Source organism: Pipistrellus hanaki, assembly GCF_964339955.1.
Source record: "Pipistrellus hanaki genome assembly, chromosome: 3".
Classification (NCBI taxonomy): Eukaryota; Metazoa; Chordata; class Mammalia; order Chiroptera; family Vespertilionidae; genus Pipistrellus; species Pipistrellus hanaki.
This window is the reverse complement of record NC_140505.1, coordinates 38,986,711-39,000,676: the sequence shown is the minus strand read 5'-3', so window position 1 is coordinate 39,000,676 and position 13,966 is coordinate 38,986,711. Positions and strand designations below refer to the sequence as shown.

The following is a 13,966-nucleotide window of genomic DNA, read 5'->3' as shown; positions in this document are numbered from 1 at the left end:
AAATAAAAAATACTATGCTTTTCTTAGTTTTTTTTGTAATACAATTTCCCCCCCTACAATCTAGATCTGTGGTGCTTAATTGGGCCTATCATGCCCCTTAGGGGAACTGTGGCAAGGTCTGAAGACAGCTGGTCGTTTGTCAGGCCTGAAGGTGGTGGGGTGCTGCTGCCATCTAGTGGGTAGAGGCCAGGGATGCTGCTAAACACCCTTACAAAGAATTATCTGGTCCCAAATGTCAATAATGCCCAGACTGAGAAATGTTTACTGAAACAGAGTCTCAATTTTAGTTCCATTATGCATCTTTTTCCTTCCCCTTATGCCATTTCCTTGGAATTTTTCTGAATTCCCTCAACATTTTCCCCAAGAAGCTAGCTCAAAATAGCATGTTCTCTCATTTTTATTTTTTCTGTGGGAGAACTGGCTAAGCTGTCCACCAAAATTTATGCCACTTGTCCTTTTCCTACACAGACCTATTGCCAGGACATAGCTGGCCACCCAGCAATGACATTTATCATGTGACCACACGAGCAAGTCCCACCAAGGGGTGAAGGCTGTTAAGAGTCAGGATGAGGGACCGGTTTGGCTCAGTGGATAGAGCGTCAGCCTGCAGACTGAAAGGTCCCGGGTTCGATTCCGGTCAAGGGCATGTACCTTGGTTGCGGGCACATCCCCAGTGGAGGGTGTGCAAGAGGCAGCTGATCGATGTTTCTCTCTCATCGATGTTTCTAACTCTCTGTCCCTCTCAATTCCTCGCTGTGTAAAATCAATGAAATATATTAAAAAAAAAAAAGAGGATGAATTCTCCACATTCCCTTTTTCCTTTACTCCAGATCATACTACCCAACAGAAAAATTTGGAAACTGCATATGAAATTTAAAAATTTCTAGTAGCCACATGTGAAAATGTAAAAGGAACAAGTGAAATTAATTTTAATACTGCATTTAACTATGTCCAAAATATTATCAATCAATATGTAATCAATATAAAAATCAGTATATATTTTTACATTATTTTTATTGCACTCAGTTCTCCTAATGTAAAAAGGTATGTTACATCTCATAGCACATCTAAGTTCAGACTCCCAACATTTCAGGTGCTCGCTGGCCACTTGTGGCACATGACTGCCACACTGGAGAGATGCATACAGGTGATGATGAGTCCTAGGGCCTAGAGAATGAATAAGCCACAAAGTGGGCAGAGACTATTCCCTGAGTTACGATACACAGGGAAGCTACTCACAGACATGACACCCACTTAGATCCGTACTTGGGAGAGTGCAAAGCCACTAACATTCGGGGATTTGTTACAGTGGCTCAAGTTAACCTAAGTACTCCTAAAGAGCCCAAGAATATCTCATGTCACAACCTTTTATGTTACAACATAACCTTAAACAATATATTAGCTACTGTAAATAACACTGCTATGAACATAGTAGTGCATATCCTCTTTCTGATTGGTGTTTCAGGCTTCCTAGGACATATTCCTAGGAGTAGGATCACTGGGTCAAATGGCAGTTCAACTTTTAATTTTTTGAGGAAACTCCACAGCTTTTCGTAATGGCTGCACCAGTTTGCATTCCCACCAGCAATGTACTAGGGTTCCTTTTTCTCCACATCCTCACCAGCACTTGTTTGTTGATTTATTAATAGTAGCCATTCTGGCAGGTATGGTGGTACCTCAGTGTCATTTTAATTTGCATCTCTTCTGATAATGACATTGAGAATTTTTTCATATGAGCCTATAACTGAGGTACATGCCCTTGACTGGAATTGAATGGGCAAATATTCAATTCACAGGGCTGGCGCTCTAACCACTGAGAAAACCAGCCAGGGCATGCCATCTTGTTTTTGCTACCTTCTATCATCTACAGTTGCATTCCAACATGTTGTCATGCTATTTTTTTTAATACAATTTTACACATATCTAGAAAAAAATTTTTTCGAATTCAAAAACTTTATAAATTTTAATATTTAGACAGTTTATTCTTCAGTGAGGATCTTATACACAAACTAGAGACCCAGTGCATGAAAATTCATGCACTAGAGAGGGGGGGGGTCCTTCAGCCCAGCCTGCCCCCTCTTAGAGTCCGGGAGCACTCAGGGGTGGGAGGTGACCTGGTGATCAGGGGAAGGTGACGCCCCATCACACCTCTGCTGTTGCCACTACCTGAGCGTCAGGCAGCCCTGGGCACCTGAGCAGCCGACATCTGAGACTTGCCTGTGCCTCAGGCGTCAGCTGGGCAGCCACCATCCAAGGCTTGCCTGTGCCTCAGGCCAGCCCTGGGTAGCTGAGGGGCTGAGGGGACTGGGGAACTCTGGAGGCAGGAGTGCAGAGCAGCTGGGCCCACCTGGGGATGGGCCCAGCCTTGCTGCATGCCTGCTACCCCGGCGAGGCTGAGGGGACTGGGCGCTGCCATCTTGTGGCTGTGCACGCTATCTTTGAGGGTGAGGCAGTAAATTAGCATATTCCCTCCTTATTGGCTGTGGGCACTTTCATCTTTTGCAATGGTGTGAGGGTCAATAAGCATATTCCCTCTTTATTAGATAGGATATCTTATACTTAACTTAGTACATTGAAACAATATGATCAGAAAAAAATAATGGTATCTTTAACTGTTAGAGATAATGAATAAGTTTGAAATGTTTCATGTCTAGGAGAGTTAAACTGTAACATAAAGTGCTTCAAAGGAAAATGTAATTAAAATTCTTCTCAAAAATAAGGAATAAAATAGACATGTTTTGCATAATTTGAGTAAAGGCAATTATTTTGGTTATGTGTACTTGGGAGAAATATTGGCAGGAGAATTAAACTGATGATATGCTAAGATGATAGCAAACTCATGAACATGTCAGACCATGGCCTTTCTTCCCAAAGCAGAAAGAGTTAAGCAAGCAGGCCTGAGATTGCTATTCTTTTTTAAAAATTCTTTATTGTGCAAAGTATTAGAGATTGATATTCTTAGACAGGCCTGCTTGCAAGGCTGGTCCGTGGCTTGCGTCTGGAACTTGCATTTCAGTGCTCCCTCCACTCCCTGGTAAGAAAGGCTCACTGTGCCTAATCTGTGCAAACAACATGGTTCATGCTGATGTGACTGTCCCCCAATAAGAATCCTGGGCACTGGGTTTTCAGTAGCTTTCCTGGTTGATATTACATATGTGTTATGAAAATTTTCGTAGCCTAAGGAATTTAACTTGTCCCATAGAACTTCCCAGGCTGAGGGCTCTTGGAAGCATGGTTTTCTCTGGACTTCACCCCATGCACCTTTCCCTTTGCTGCCTTTGCTATGTATCCTTTCACTAGAATAAATCATAGCCATGAACATGACTATATTCTTTTTTAAAAATATTTTTTATTGATTTCAGAGAGGAAGGAAGAGGGAAAGAGAGAGATAGAAACACCAATAATGAGAGAGAGAGTCATTGTTTGGCTGCCTCCTGCACTCCTAACACTGGCGACTGAGCCTGAAACTCATATGTCCTGACCAGGAATCCAAGTGTGGCTTCCTGGTTCATAGGTTGGCTGAGCAGTATGACTATATTCTCAGTCCTGTGAGTACTCTTCACTAAACTAAGAAATCATCAAAGCTGGAGTTGACTCAGGGACCCCCTAACACATCCTATACCTGTCAAGCTAAGTAAATACCAGTAAATAGACTGAGTAAATAGACTGAGCAGCAGGATGCCAGGTGTGTGCCACTCCATTTGTAAAACATAAAATATTTCTACTGAAAATTATCATATTTGCTTATACACAAATAAAAATAATCACAGACACTCACCAGATCAATTGTTTTGGCTCTTTGTTTGGATTCATCATCACACCAGGTTTCACACCACAGCCAATCTTGAGGAAGAGACTTAATGGCGACTTGGTAAATCATATTATTGGGAAGATCCTATTTCAGAGAGGAAGGGAGAGGAAGAGAGATAGAAACATCAATTATGAGAATCATTGACCAGCTGCCTCCTGTTAAGAGGTTTTATGATTTCATTATCATCACCCCTTGATATCTTTGCTCATTTCATAACTTAATTTCCATAGTTAATCATTATTAGTTAATCCCTTGTATATACTCTCGATTGTCTTACCCTTGTTTCACTTAGTTGTATTCACTTGGCAAAATTATAGTCGTGGTTAAATCCAAACCTCTGCACTTTCACCCATGCAACTAAACATGGCTTGCAAAACATATGGACACAAACAAACCACGCTGTTTTCATTTTAACCTTATGAACATGAGTCTTAAGGGGGTCCTTAATACTGTTGAACATTTATATATGTGCCTAATCATGTACAAATCTTTGTGTAGACAACAATCGTAGGATGGAAAAGTGAGGATAAAATACTATTATTATTTTTTTTAAATGTTCAGCTTGAAGTTAAAAAAATTATATATAAGTCTAGATTTTCAATAGATAATTCTATAAAAAGAAAACGCTGAAAAAATAAAACTTTGAAGTCTACAAACCAGGAACTGGAGCAGTCTATATCTATATAATTATTCTATGGACATTTTACTTACCTGATCTAGGTTTGAAAGGCTGTTTGGATCTTGACTGAGAGCTTGGTACTGGCCCCGAAGCCTGTCACCTGCTGCAATTCTTCTGAACCTTTTGAGATCCACCACGTATAAGGCACTGCAGAAAGTGAGCACTCCTGGATAGTATGTTATTTATAGATTTTTATTCCCCCCCACAGTGTTAGTCTACTTAATAATATTAACCCTAGATATGCTTGGATCTAATAATAAGTCCTTTAATAAATTTGCTCCCAACATCTAATACTGTTTCCAAGGGGTTTGAAGTTCGTTATAATACTATTAGGATACATATCCTCTTAGAGTCACCTCAAATTTTTCCAAGATCTCATGAAACTCATGGCCTTACAAACCAAAAACAGATTTGAGGTCAGTATCTTGATTTTGTTATTTGACAAACCAAATCTTCTGTAGTAGTTAGTAGCATATTTCTTGAGCTATATCACATGGGTTTAACTTGGTTTAGTTATGTAAGCCTGGCCAAGTTACATTAAGTGCTATATGCCTCAGTTTCTACATCTATAAAATGGGGATAACAACAATATCTCAAAAGGTTGTTAAGAGGTTTTATGACTTAAATTATAAAATCTTGTAAGCGTGACTGCCATGTAAAAGCACTATGTAATTGGTTGCCATTGTTGTATAATTTCTAAGAGAACTTAATATTGGTGATTCAATAATTAATTTATTTACTAAAGGGTAAGAGGACAGATTTTCTTACCTGATATGGTATTTCCTCTTTAAAAGGTGTGATGCCCAATATCCTTTCTTCCAGAAACGATATCCATCCATGTCAGTGCGGCTGTCACAAAATGGAGTATACCCATAAGGAGCTCCACCCAGATCAAAATCTCTAAGTTCTTTCAGGTCGTGTCTCACAATCTAAGTAATTAAAATAATTTTTCTGATGAAGACTATAAAATAAAATCATTATGTAAATCTCAAATAATTACTTTATTGTAGAAATATAGAAACTATATTTTCTTCCAGTTCTTCCATTTAATGAGTTTACAAAGTTTCTATTTTTTTTCTCTTGTCCTCACAAATTAAAAAAAAAACACTAAAATTTATATGCCTAGTTAACATGATTAATTAATAAGAATAATAATTACATCATTTTTATCAACATATTTTATTTATTTATATATTTTTATTTATTTCAGAGAGGAAGGGAGAGGAAGAGATATAGAAACATCAATTATGAGAGAGAATCATTGACCAGCTGCCTCCTGCATGCCCTCTACTGGGGACTGAACGTGCAACCTGGGCATGTGCGCCTGATTGGAATCAAACCTGGGACCCTTCAGTCCTCAGGTCAACGCTCTATTCACTAAGCCAAACCAGCTAGGGTCATCAATATATTTTAAAAGAAATATATTTTGGGAAGGAACCAAATATTAGACAAGTGCATAGCTCTAAGTTTCTCAAAGTATGAACTAATAATTCAAAATAATTTTTATGATAAAGCTCCATTATTATATATTAGCAACAATTAGTTTGAATCATAAAGAAAAATCTCATTACCTTCAATGGCATTAATGCAATAATGATTACAAAGGTATGCAAGGAGGAAAGGGGAAAAGTCATAATTTCTGGATATATAAATTTTGGAAGCTGAGAACCATAATTGTTTTTTGGGCCAATGTTGGGACATCCTTCCCCTGTAAAAGGATAGGACGATGAGGATTTGGTTTCTGGCTAAAGGCCAAAGAATACTATTGCAAATGGAAGAGTGAGAGTTGTGTGTAATTGCTAACTTTTCCATCAAGAATAGCTCATTATACAACTATCAGCTCATATTCATAGGAACTCATATAACTTTTATTATGACTAATATAAGCATTTGTTTTATTTTTAATACCAAAATAAAATAAAAAACACACTATTATTTCAGAGAGAAAACTGCTATGTCCTAAATAACAAATGGTCTTCCTTGCAATACCTTTAATTTTCCCCTGGAATTCTGAGTTTTTTTTAAAAAGATGCTTTGCCTTTGTATCTCAATCATATCTTATTTGTTTATGTAGCATGGCAACAAAGATAATGATAAATACCTGCAACATAAGTTGAGTCCCTATACTAGATAGACCTGTTATAAAGAGTTTAAGTACTAATAAAAACAAGTTCATCTATTTACCTGGTCAGCATCAACAAAAATAATTTTGTCCACTGCTAGAGGAAAAAGGACATCAAGGAAAAGAATTTTGTATCCCCAAATAATCCTTTGTTTTTCTGTCTGTTGGTGAAGCCAGCGAGGCCACTTATATTGGACCAGTTCATATTGGAATCCATATTCCTTAGCCATGTAAGGAATTACCTCCTAAAAATACACATACACACAAATCAAATATGTTCAAGAAAAAAAGCAGTTTTTGTTTTAGAGAAAAAGTTATCATTTAAAAAATATATATTTTATTGATTTTTTATAGAGAGGAAGAGAGAGAGAGAGAGAGAGAGAGAGAGAGAGAGAGAGAGAGAGAGAGAGAGAGATAGGGAAATATCTATCAGCTGCCTCTTGTACATCCCCTACTGGGGATGTGCCTGCAACCAAGGTACATACCCTTGACCGGAATTGAACCTGGGACCTTTCAGTCTGCAGGCCAAGGCTCTATCCACTGAGCCAAACCGCCGCTCAAGGCTACAAAGTTTCAATTATAGAAGATAAATAAATCCCATATACCAGGGCCTCCGCTTGGGTTGCTGGGGGGCTTGACCAGCCTGCAAACCACCACAGGCCCCTCTCCCAGGCCACCCCATGCTCCAAGGGAACCCCCATCCTGATCCAGGACACCCTTCAGGGCAAACCATCTGGCCCCCACCCATTCACCAGGCCTCTATCCTACCTAATAAAAGAGTAATATGCAGATTGACCATCACTCCAACACACAAGATGGTTGCCCCCATGTGGTCAAAGATGGCTGCCCTCATGTGGATATAAGATGGCCACCACAAGATGGCCAGCAGGGGAGGGCAGTTGGGAGGGGTCAGGCCAGCAGGGGAGAGCAATTGGGAGGGACCAGGCCTGCAAGGGAGGGCAGTTGTGAGCGATCAGGCCAGGAGGGGACCAGGCCTGCAAGGGAGGGCAGTTAGGGGTGACTAGGCCAGCAGAGGAGGAAAGTTGGGGGTGACCGGGCCTGCTGGGAAGGGCAGTTCGAAGGGACCCAGGCCTGCAGGGGAGGAGCAACCAGGTTGGCAGGGGAGTGGTTAGGGGGGTGATTAGGCTGGCAGGCAGAATCGGTTAGGGGCAATTGGGAAGGCAGGCAGGTGAGCAACTGGGAACCAGCAGTCCTGGATTGTGAGAGGGATATCCCATTGCCCATTTAGGCCCAATCCCAATAGGCCAGCCACAGAGGGCAATTGGGAGGGACCATGCCTGCAAGGGAGGGCAGTTGTGGATCTTATTGGGATCAGGCCTAAACGGGCAGTCAGACAACCCTCGAGGGGTCCAGATTGGAGAAGGTGCAGGCTGGGCTGAGGGACACCCCCCAATGCATGAATTTTGTTCACCAGGCCTCTAGTATATATATAATACATAGACTCAGACAACAGTATGGTGAGAGAGGGGAAAGGGAGTGGGGAATAGGTGGGGGTGGGAATTAGGTGAAGGTGGCAAAGGGGAGGAAATGGGGACAAAGAGACTGCTTAGGGTGATGCACACAGGATGCAGTGTGCAGATGTTTTATTGAGTTGTACATTTGCAACCTATATGGTTTTATGAACCAATGTCACCCCAACCAATCTATATACATAAAAGGCTAATATGCAAAGTGTCCCCTGGGAAATTCAATCGGGAGACTGGGAGTTTGATCGCTTGCTATAATGTGCACTGACCACTAGGGGCCGGCGTAGAACATGGCAGATGACCAGCAGTGGCAGGGTGCTGAGATAGCGAGGGAAGGAGGAGGCAGGGAGGCGGGGGTGGGGGGGACCTCGTGGTGGTGGCACATGGGTGGCAAGGGAAGGAGGCGGGGAACCTGATCGGCCCAGATCGCTGGCCAGGCCTAGGGACCCTACCCGTGCACAAATTTAGTGCACCAGGCCTCTAGTTAAAAAATAAAATAAATAAAAGGTAGCATTTACTATAAAATGGTTACAAATTGATGTCTAAATACTACTTCTACAACTTATACCTATTAAAGAGAAATGTGAAAATGCTGACAAATATAAAAAGACAAGTATACACCCAACTATATAATTAACTGTCATAAAAAATAGATATGAACAAAATGGCAATAAATATGTACGTATCAAGAAATTGAATCTATAAACAAATTGAACAAGCAGAACAGAAACAGATTCATAGCTAGAGAACTTTTTGTTGGTTGCCAGATGGGAGGGGAATTGTGGTGGGTGGGCAAAAAAAAAAAAAAAAAAAAAAAAAGGTGAAGGGAATAAGAAGTACAAATTGGTTATTACAGAATAGTTATGAGGATGTAAAGTATAGCTTAGGGAATATAGTCAATAATATTCTAATAACTAGATGTTGTGCTGAGGGGTGCAAGATTTATTGGGATGATCAAGTATTAAGTTATGTAATGTCTGGTCACTGGGGTGTACAAAAAATTAAAAAATATTAAAAAATTAATAAAGATAAAAATTTGAGTATATATACATTTCAAAACTCATTCTGAAAAGAAAAAGTTATATGAACTTACAATGATATAAAGCATTTACTATTAACCATTCTATAATAAAAAGATCAATGGACTTACTTTAAATGTTGGTGAGAGATAATTTTTTAGGAACCAAAATTTCACTGGTGTTTTGGTGTTACGTAAAACAGAAAGCATCATAATTCTGTAAAAAAAGAGAATTAAACCAACCAAGTTAATATTAATAGTTTATCCTACTTTTCATAAGGCTTTTAAATATTTAAAGTTATTAATATGAGAAATTTTTCACTATGTACTATAAAGAAATAAACTAAAGGACCTTCAAATGTTATGGTTGCTCATCAAGTATGCAATGTGTAAGATTATGTGTTTACCAAGGGTTCCTGACCTATGATGGTTTGATTTATGAATTTCCAACTTTACAATGGTATAAGCGATACAAATTCAGTAGAAACTGTACTTCAAATTTTGAATTTTCATTTTCTCTTAGGCTAGTGATATATGATTTAATGCTCTTTCAGGATGCTGGGCAATGGCATGACATGTTTCTGTCTAATTGTACGTACACTAGCGCAAGTGTTTTGAGCATATTTAAGGTAGGCTAGGGTAAGCTATGATGTTCAGTAGGTTTGGTGTATTAAATAAATACATTTTTCAATTATGAGGGATGGGGAACCTTTTTTCTGCCAGATCCCTTTGGACATTTATAACATCATTTCGAGGGCCATACAAAATTATCAACTTAAAAATTAGCCTGCTATATTTGGTCAAACATTTAACTTACTCCCCCTAATGCCTTGGCAGGGCCAGACCAAATGATTTCCTGGGCCTTGTATAGCCTACAGCTGGACATTCCCCCCTCCCTGCAATGTTTACTGAGACATAACCCTATTGTAAGTCAAGGAGCATCTGTATACATATATTTCATTGCATATACATATAATTCATTAAATTGCTTGCTTTTTGACTATTTCAGCTTGCAAACAAACTAATCTGAAATAGTCTTGATGAGCTGAACTACAGTCTAATATTGTCTCTTCTACTGTGTCAATAACATCAGGTGTGAAAAACATGAAGAGCTGAATGCTCTGTCTTTATTGATAAATTCACTGGACAGGGCACTTGTTTTGAATTCTAGTCCTCTGGAGAAGGTATCTAAAGTTCCATCTTAAAATATAAATACATATTCAAACATTTCTGAAGCATTCTCTGAGATTCTTCTATATAAACAGTTAAAACAACAACAGTGCTTTGGGGTCTGTAAATATGCTTTTCTCCTCTCACTGCTCCTTCTCCTTTTATGTAAAACAAGGCATTTCTTCATTGGAAAAGTGAAATTTACAATATATAATTCTTATTAATTATATTGTTATAAGATATTTCAATTTTCTAGTCTTAAATAATATCAATATTCCAAATCAGTCAAATTCATGAAATTTATTAATTTTAAAATATACTTCCCTCATAATTTTAGGCAAAAAAAGCAAGGTGCAGAACAGTGTATAAACATTGTTCCTATCTGGGTAAAAATAAATTTACAAAATAAAATATATATATATATATTTACTTGTCTATACATCTTTGGTAGGACATAAAAATAATATAAGTTACCTGTGGGAAAGGAAACTGGGTATCAAGAAAAGGGAAGAAGATTCTTTTCACTGTATATAATTTTATTCTTTTGAACTTTAAAAATTTTTGAACCAAGTAAATGTATTAGGTTTAAAAACATTAGATAAAAAGTATACCTACCTTAAAAAGCGTTCATATAAATGGCCAGAAGCAACTGAGAAAATGTTCAGAACGTCTGTTTCCTTTTTGTCTTTTTCTTTATGCAAACTTCTTGTGAAACTTGGAATAAAAAAAGTAGTGATTGTCGGTTTCTAAAAATATATCCGTAAACTTTATATACCTAAATGCTAAATTTCATAAGTAATAAAAATAAGACTGCCTTTCAAAGTAATTTCACTAAAACCAGTTCTAAATATTATGAATTAATATTAAAACATGTGACATTATAGAGAGAATCCAAGATGGCTGCTCGGGTAGGCAACTAGCAGCAGCCGCACACAACAATTTTAATAAAATACAACTAAAATATAAAATGGACATTACCCAGAACTACAGGAAAGTCGACTGACTGGAAATCCTACAACAAGAAGCAAGGAGAAAACCAGAAGGAAGCTCGGAGGAGCTGTAAAAGCCTAAGGTACGGAGACACGCGGCGCGCGAGAAGAGGACGGAGCCGGAGAGGAGGGAGGCCGAGTGCCTGGCGGGCGTTCCCTAGCGGAAAGGAGATAAAACTCCGATTGTGCTGGGCCCCCGACTGCTCTGAACCCCAGATCTGGGCCAGACCCCGGGGACTCAGGCTCAGCCATAGGGAGCTGGGCTGTAAGTCGGAACCCCGGGGGAGCGGAGAAAGGAGGTCCCGGAGGCGCGCACACTGCCCCCAGAGAAGGGACGGTCGGCTGTGCTGCGGGATTGCCCTGACGGGAAGGAGACTGGAGCTCCAGACTGCTGTGAACGCCACCTCCAACTCCACTTCCAACTGAACTGAACCCCAATACCGGGCTCATTGTGGAAGAGCATAGACTGTTTGGCAGCAGGCGAAAATCGAGGGCACCTTTCTCTCAGAGGCGCCGGCAGCGAGCACTGAAGGACCCGCATAGGGCGGGGCTGACTGAAGCCAAAGCTGCAGGCTCCACCCTGAAACCCCGTCCCATCTGTGACTGCGAAATGCGACAACAAAATAGATCACAAACGAAAGAAATGGAGGACAAAAAGCGTCTGGATATAGAGTTCAAATCTACGCTTATAAGGTTTTTCAAGAATTTCCTAGAAAAGATGGATAAGGCCTATGAGGATATGAAAAGAGATCAACTAGAATTAATAAGGAGTCAACAAGAAATGATAAGAGATCAACAAGAAATAAAGAATACATTGTCTGAAATAAAAAATATTTTACAGAGTCCTAAAAACAGAAGGGAAGATCGCAAGAATCAAGTCAAAGATTTGGAACATAAAGAGCCAGAAGACACTCCTCCACAGAAGCTAGAAGGCAAGAGAATCCAGAAAATTGAAGATAATGTAAGAAACCTCTGGGACAACTTCAAGCGAACCAACATCAGAATTATGGGGGTTCCAGAAGATGAGAGAGAGCAAGATATCGAAAACATACTGAAAGAAATAGTGACAGAAAACTTCCCCCACCTGGTGAAAGAATTTGACTTACAAGTCCAGGAAGCGCACAGAACTCCAAACAAAAGGAATCCAAAGAGGACCACACCGAGACACATCATTATTAAAATTCCAAGAGCAAAAGATAAAGAGAGAATACTAAAAGAAGCAAGAGCAAAGAAGGTAGTAACTTATAAAGGAGCACCTATACGATTGTCAGCTGACTTCTCAACAGAAACCATGCAGGCCAGAAGGGAATGGCAAGAAATATTCAAGGTGATGAATAGCAAGAACCTACAGCCAAAAATAAGCTACCCAGCAAAGCTATCACTCAGAATCGAAGGCCAGATAAAGAGCTTCACTAATAAAAAAAAGCTAAAGGAGTTCATCACCACCAAACCAGAATTATATGAATTGCTGAAGGGGGTTCTTTCAGAAGAGAAAGTAAACAAAGATAAAAATTATGAACAACAAATACGTAACTATCAACAAGTGAATCTAAAAACCAAGGAAATTAAAAAAATCTGATGAACAATATTAACTGTTGAATATAATAGAATCAGAGGTATGGAAGGGGAGTGAACTGACGATTCTTGGGGAAAAGGGGAGAGGGGGGCGTGGGAAGAGACTGAACATAAACTGTGCACCTATGGATGAGGACAATGGGGAGAGGGGAAAGGGCAGAGGGTGGGGTGGGAACCTGGTGGAGGAGAGCAATGGTGGGGGGGGGGGGAAGGAACATTTGTAATAATATGAAAAATAAAAACTTATTTAAAAAAAAAAAAACAAAAAACAAAAAACAAAAAAAAAATAAAAATAAAAATAAAACATGTGACATTATAACAAAGTTTTTATGACTAAAAATATTTAAAACAGAATGTAATTATATTGTCTCTAGGTTAATGAGGTAAATCTTTGAATCTTTTTGAGTTACAAATGTTTTTGAGAACAAAGAATGAGTTATAGCATGCCATGGCCATAAAAAAATGATATTTATTTATTTAATCCTCACCTGATGATATATTTTCATTGATTTTTAGAAAGAGTGGAAAGGAGGGGGAGAGACAAAGAGAGTGAAACATGGATGTGAGAGAGACACATCGACTGGTTGCCTCCCACTGGCACTCAGACCAGGACTGGCAATAGAGCCTGCAGCTGAGGTACATGCCCTTCACCTGAATCAAACCCAGGACCCTTCAGTCTGTGGGCCAACTCTCTATCCACTGAGCCAAACCATTAGGGCTGAACTGACATTTTAAATAGGCCAATAGGGCAGAAACAGACTGTACACGTGTGTAACTACAGCAGTTAGACATTTCCTATGTGGTAATAGTAGGTCCTTGAGTGCTGGTGACATGGCTCCCCTAGAATAAAATGTTATAAATAAAAGCTGCCTACAATTGAGAGTTCTTCTGGCCAGCTATAGTCACCATGCCACACGGGCTATCCTCTGGGTGTGCCTCCAGGAGGAGCAGGAGAGCACTAGGGAGCCACATCCACTCACCGGCTTCCTCTGGGACCAGCTATCGTTTTCACCACTTTCAGGACTCAGATCAGCCTTTTATATGTCCCATCTCATGTTCAAAAGTGACTGATTTTTTTATTTAAGGTATTTATAATGTATTAATTTCTTCCTTTT

The 13,966-nt window shown here is 39.4% G+C and overlaps 1 protein-coding gene across 1 annotated transcript in view; it reads right to left on the bottom strand.

Annotated features, from left to right (window-relative positions):
* Positions 1-13,966, bottom strand: part of UGGT2 (UDP-glucose glycoprotein glucosyltransferase 2) — a 133,215-nt gene that overhangs the window by 5,698 nt on the left and 113,551 nt on the right. Inside the window, exons 32-37 of the mRNA XM_084876711.1 lie at positions 10,903-11,001; positions 9,250-9,334; positions 6,675-6,857; positions 5,259-5,419; positions 4,523-4,637; positions 3,779-3,895 (exon numbers count right to left, since the gene is read on the bottom strand). Coding sequence (XP_084732837.1) covers positions 3,779-3,895; positions 4,523-4,637; positions 5,259-5,419; positions 6,675-6,857; positions 9,250-9,334; positions 10,903-11,001 — 760 coding nt within the window. The remainder of the gene's footprint in view (positions 1-3,778; positions 3,896-4,522; positions 4,638-5,258; positions 5,420-6,674; positions 6,858-9,249; positions 9,335-10,902; positions 11,002-13,966) is intronic.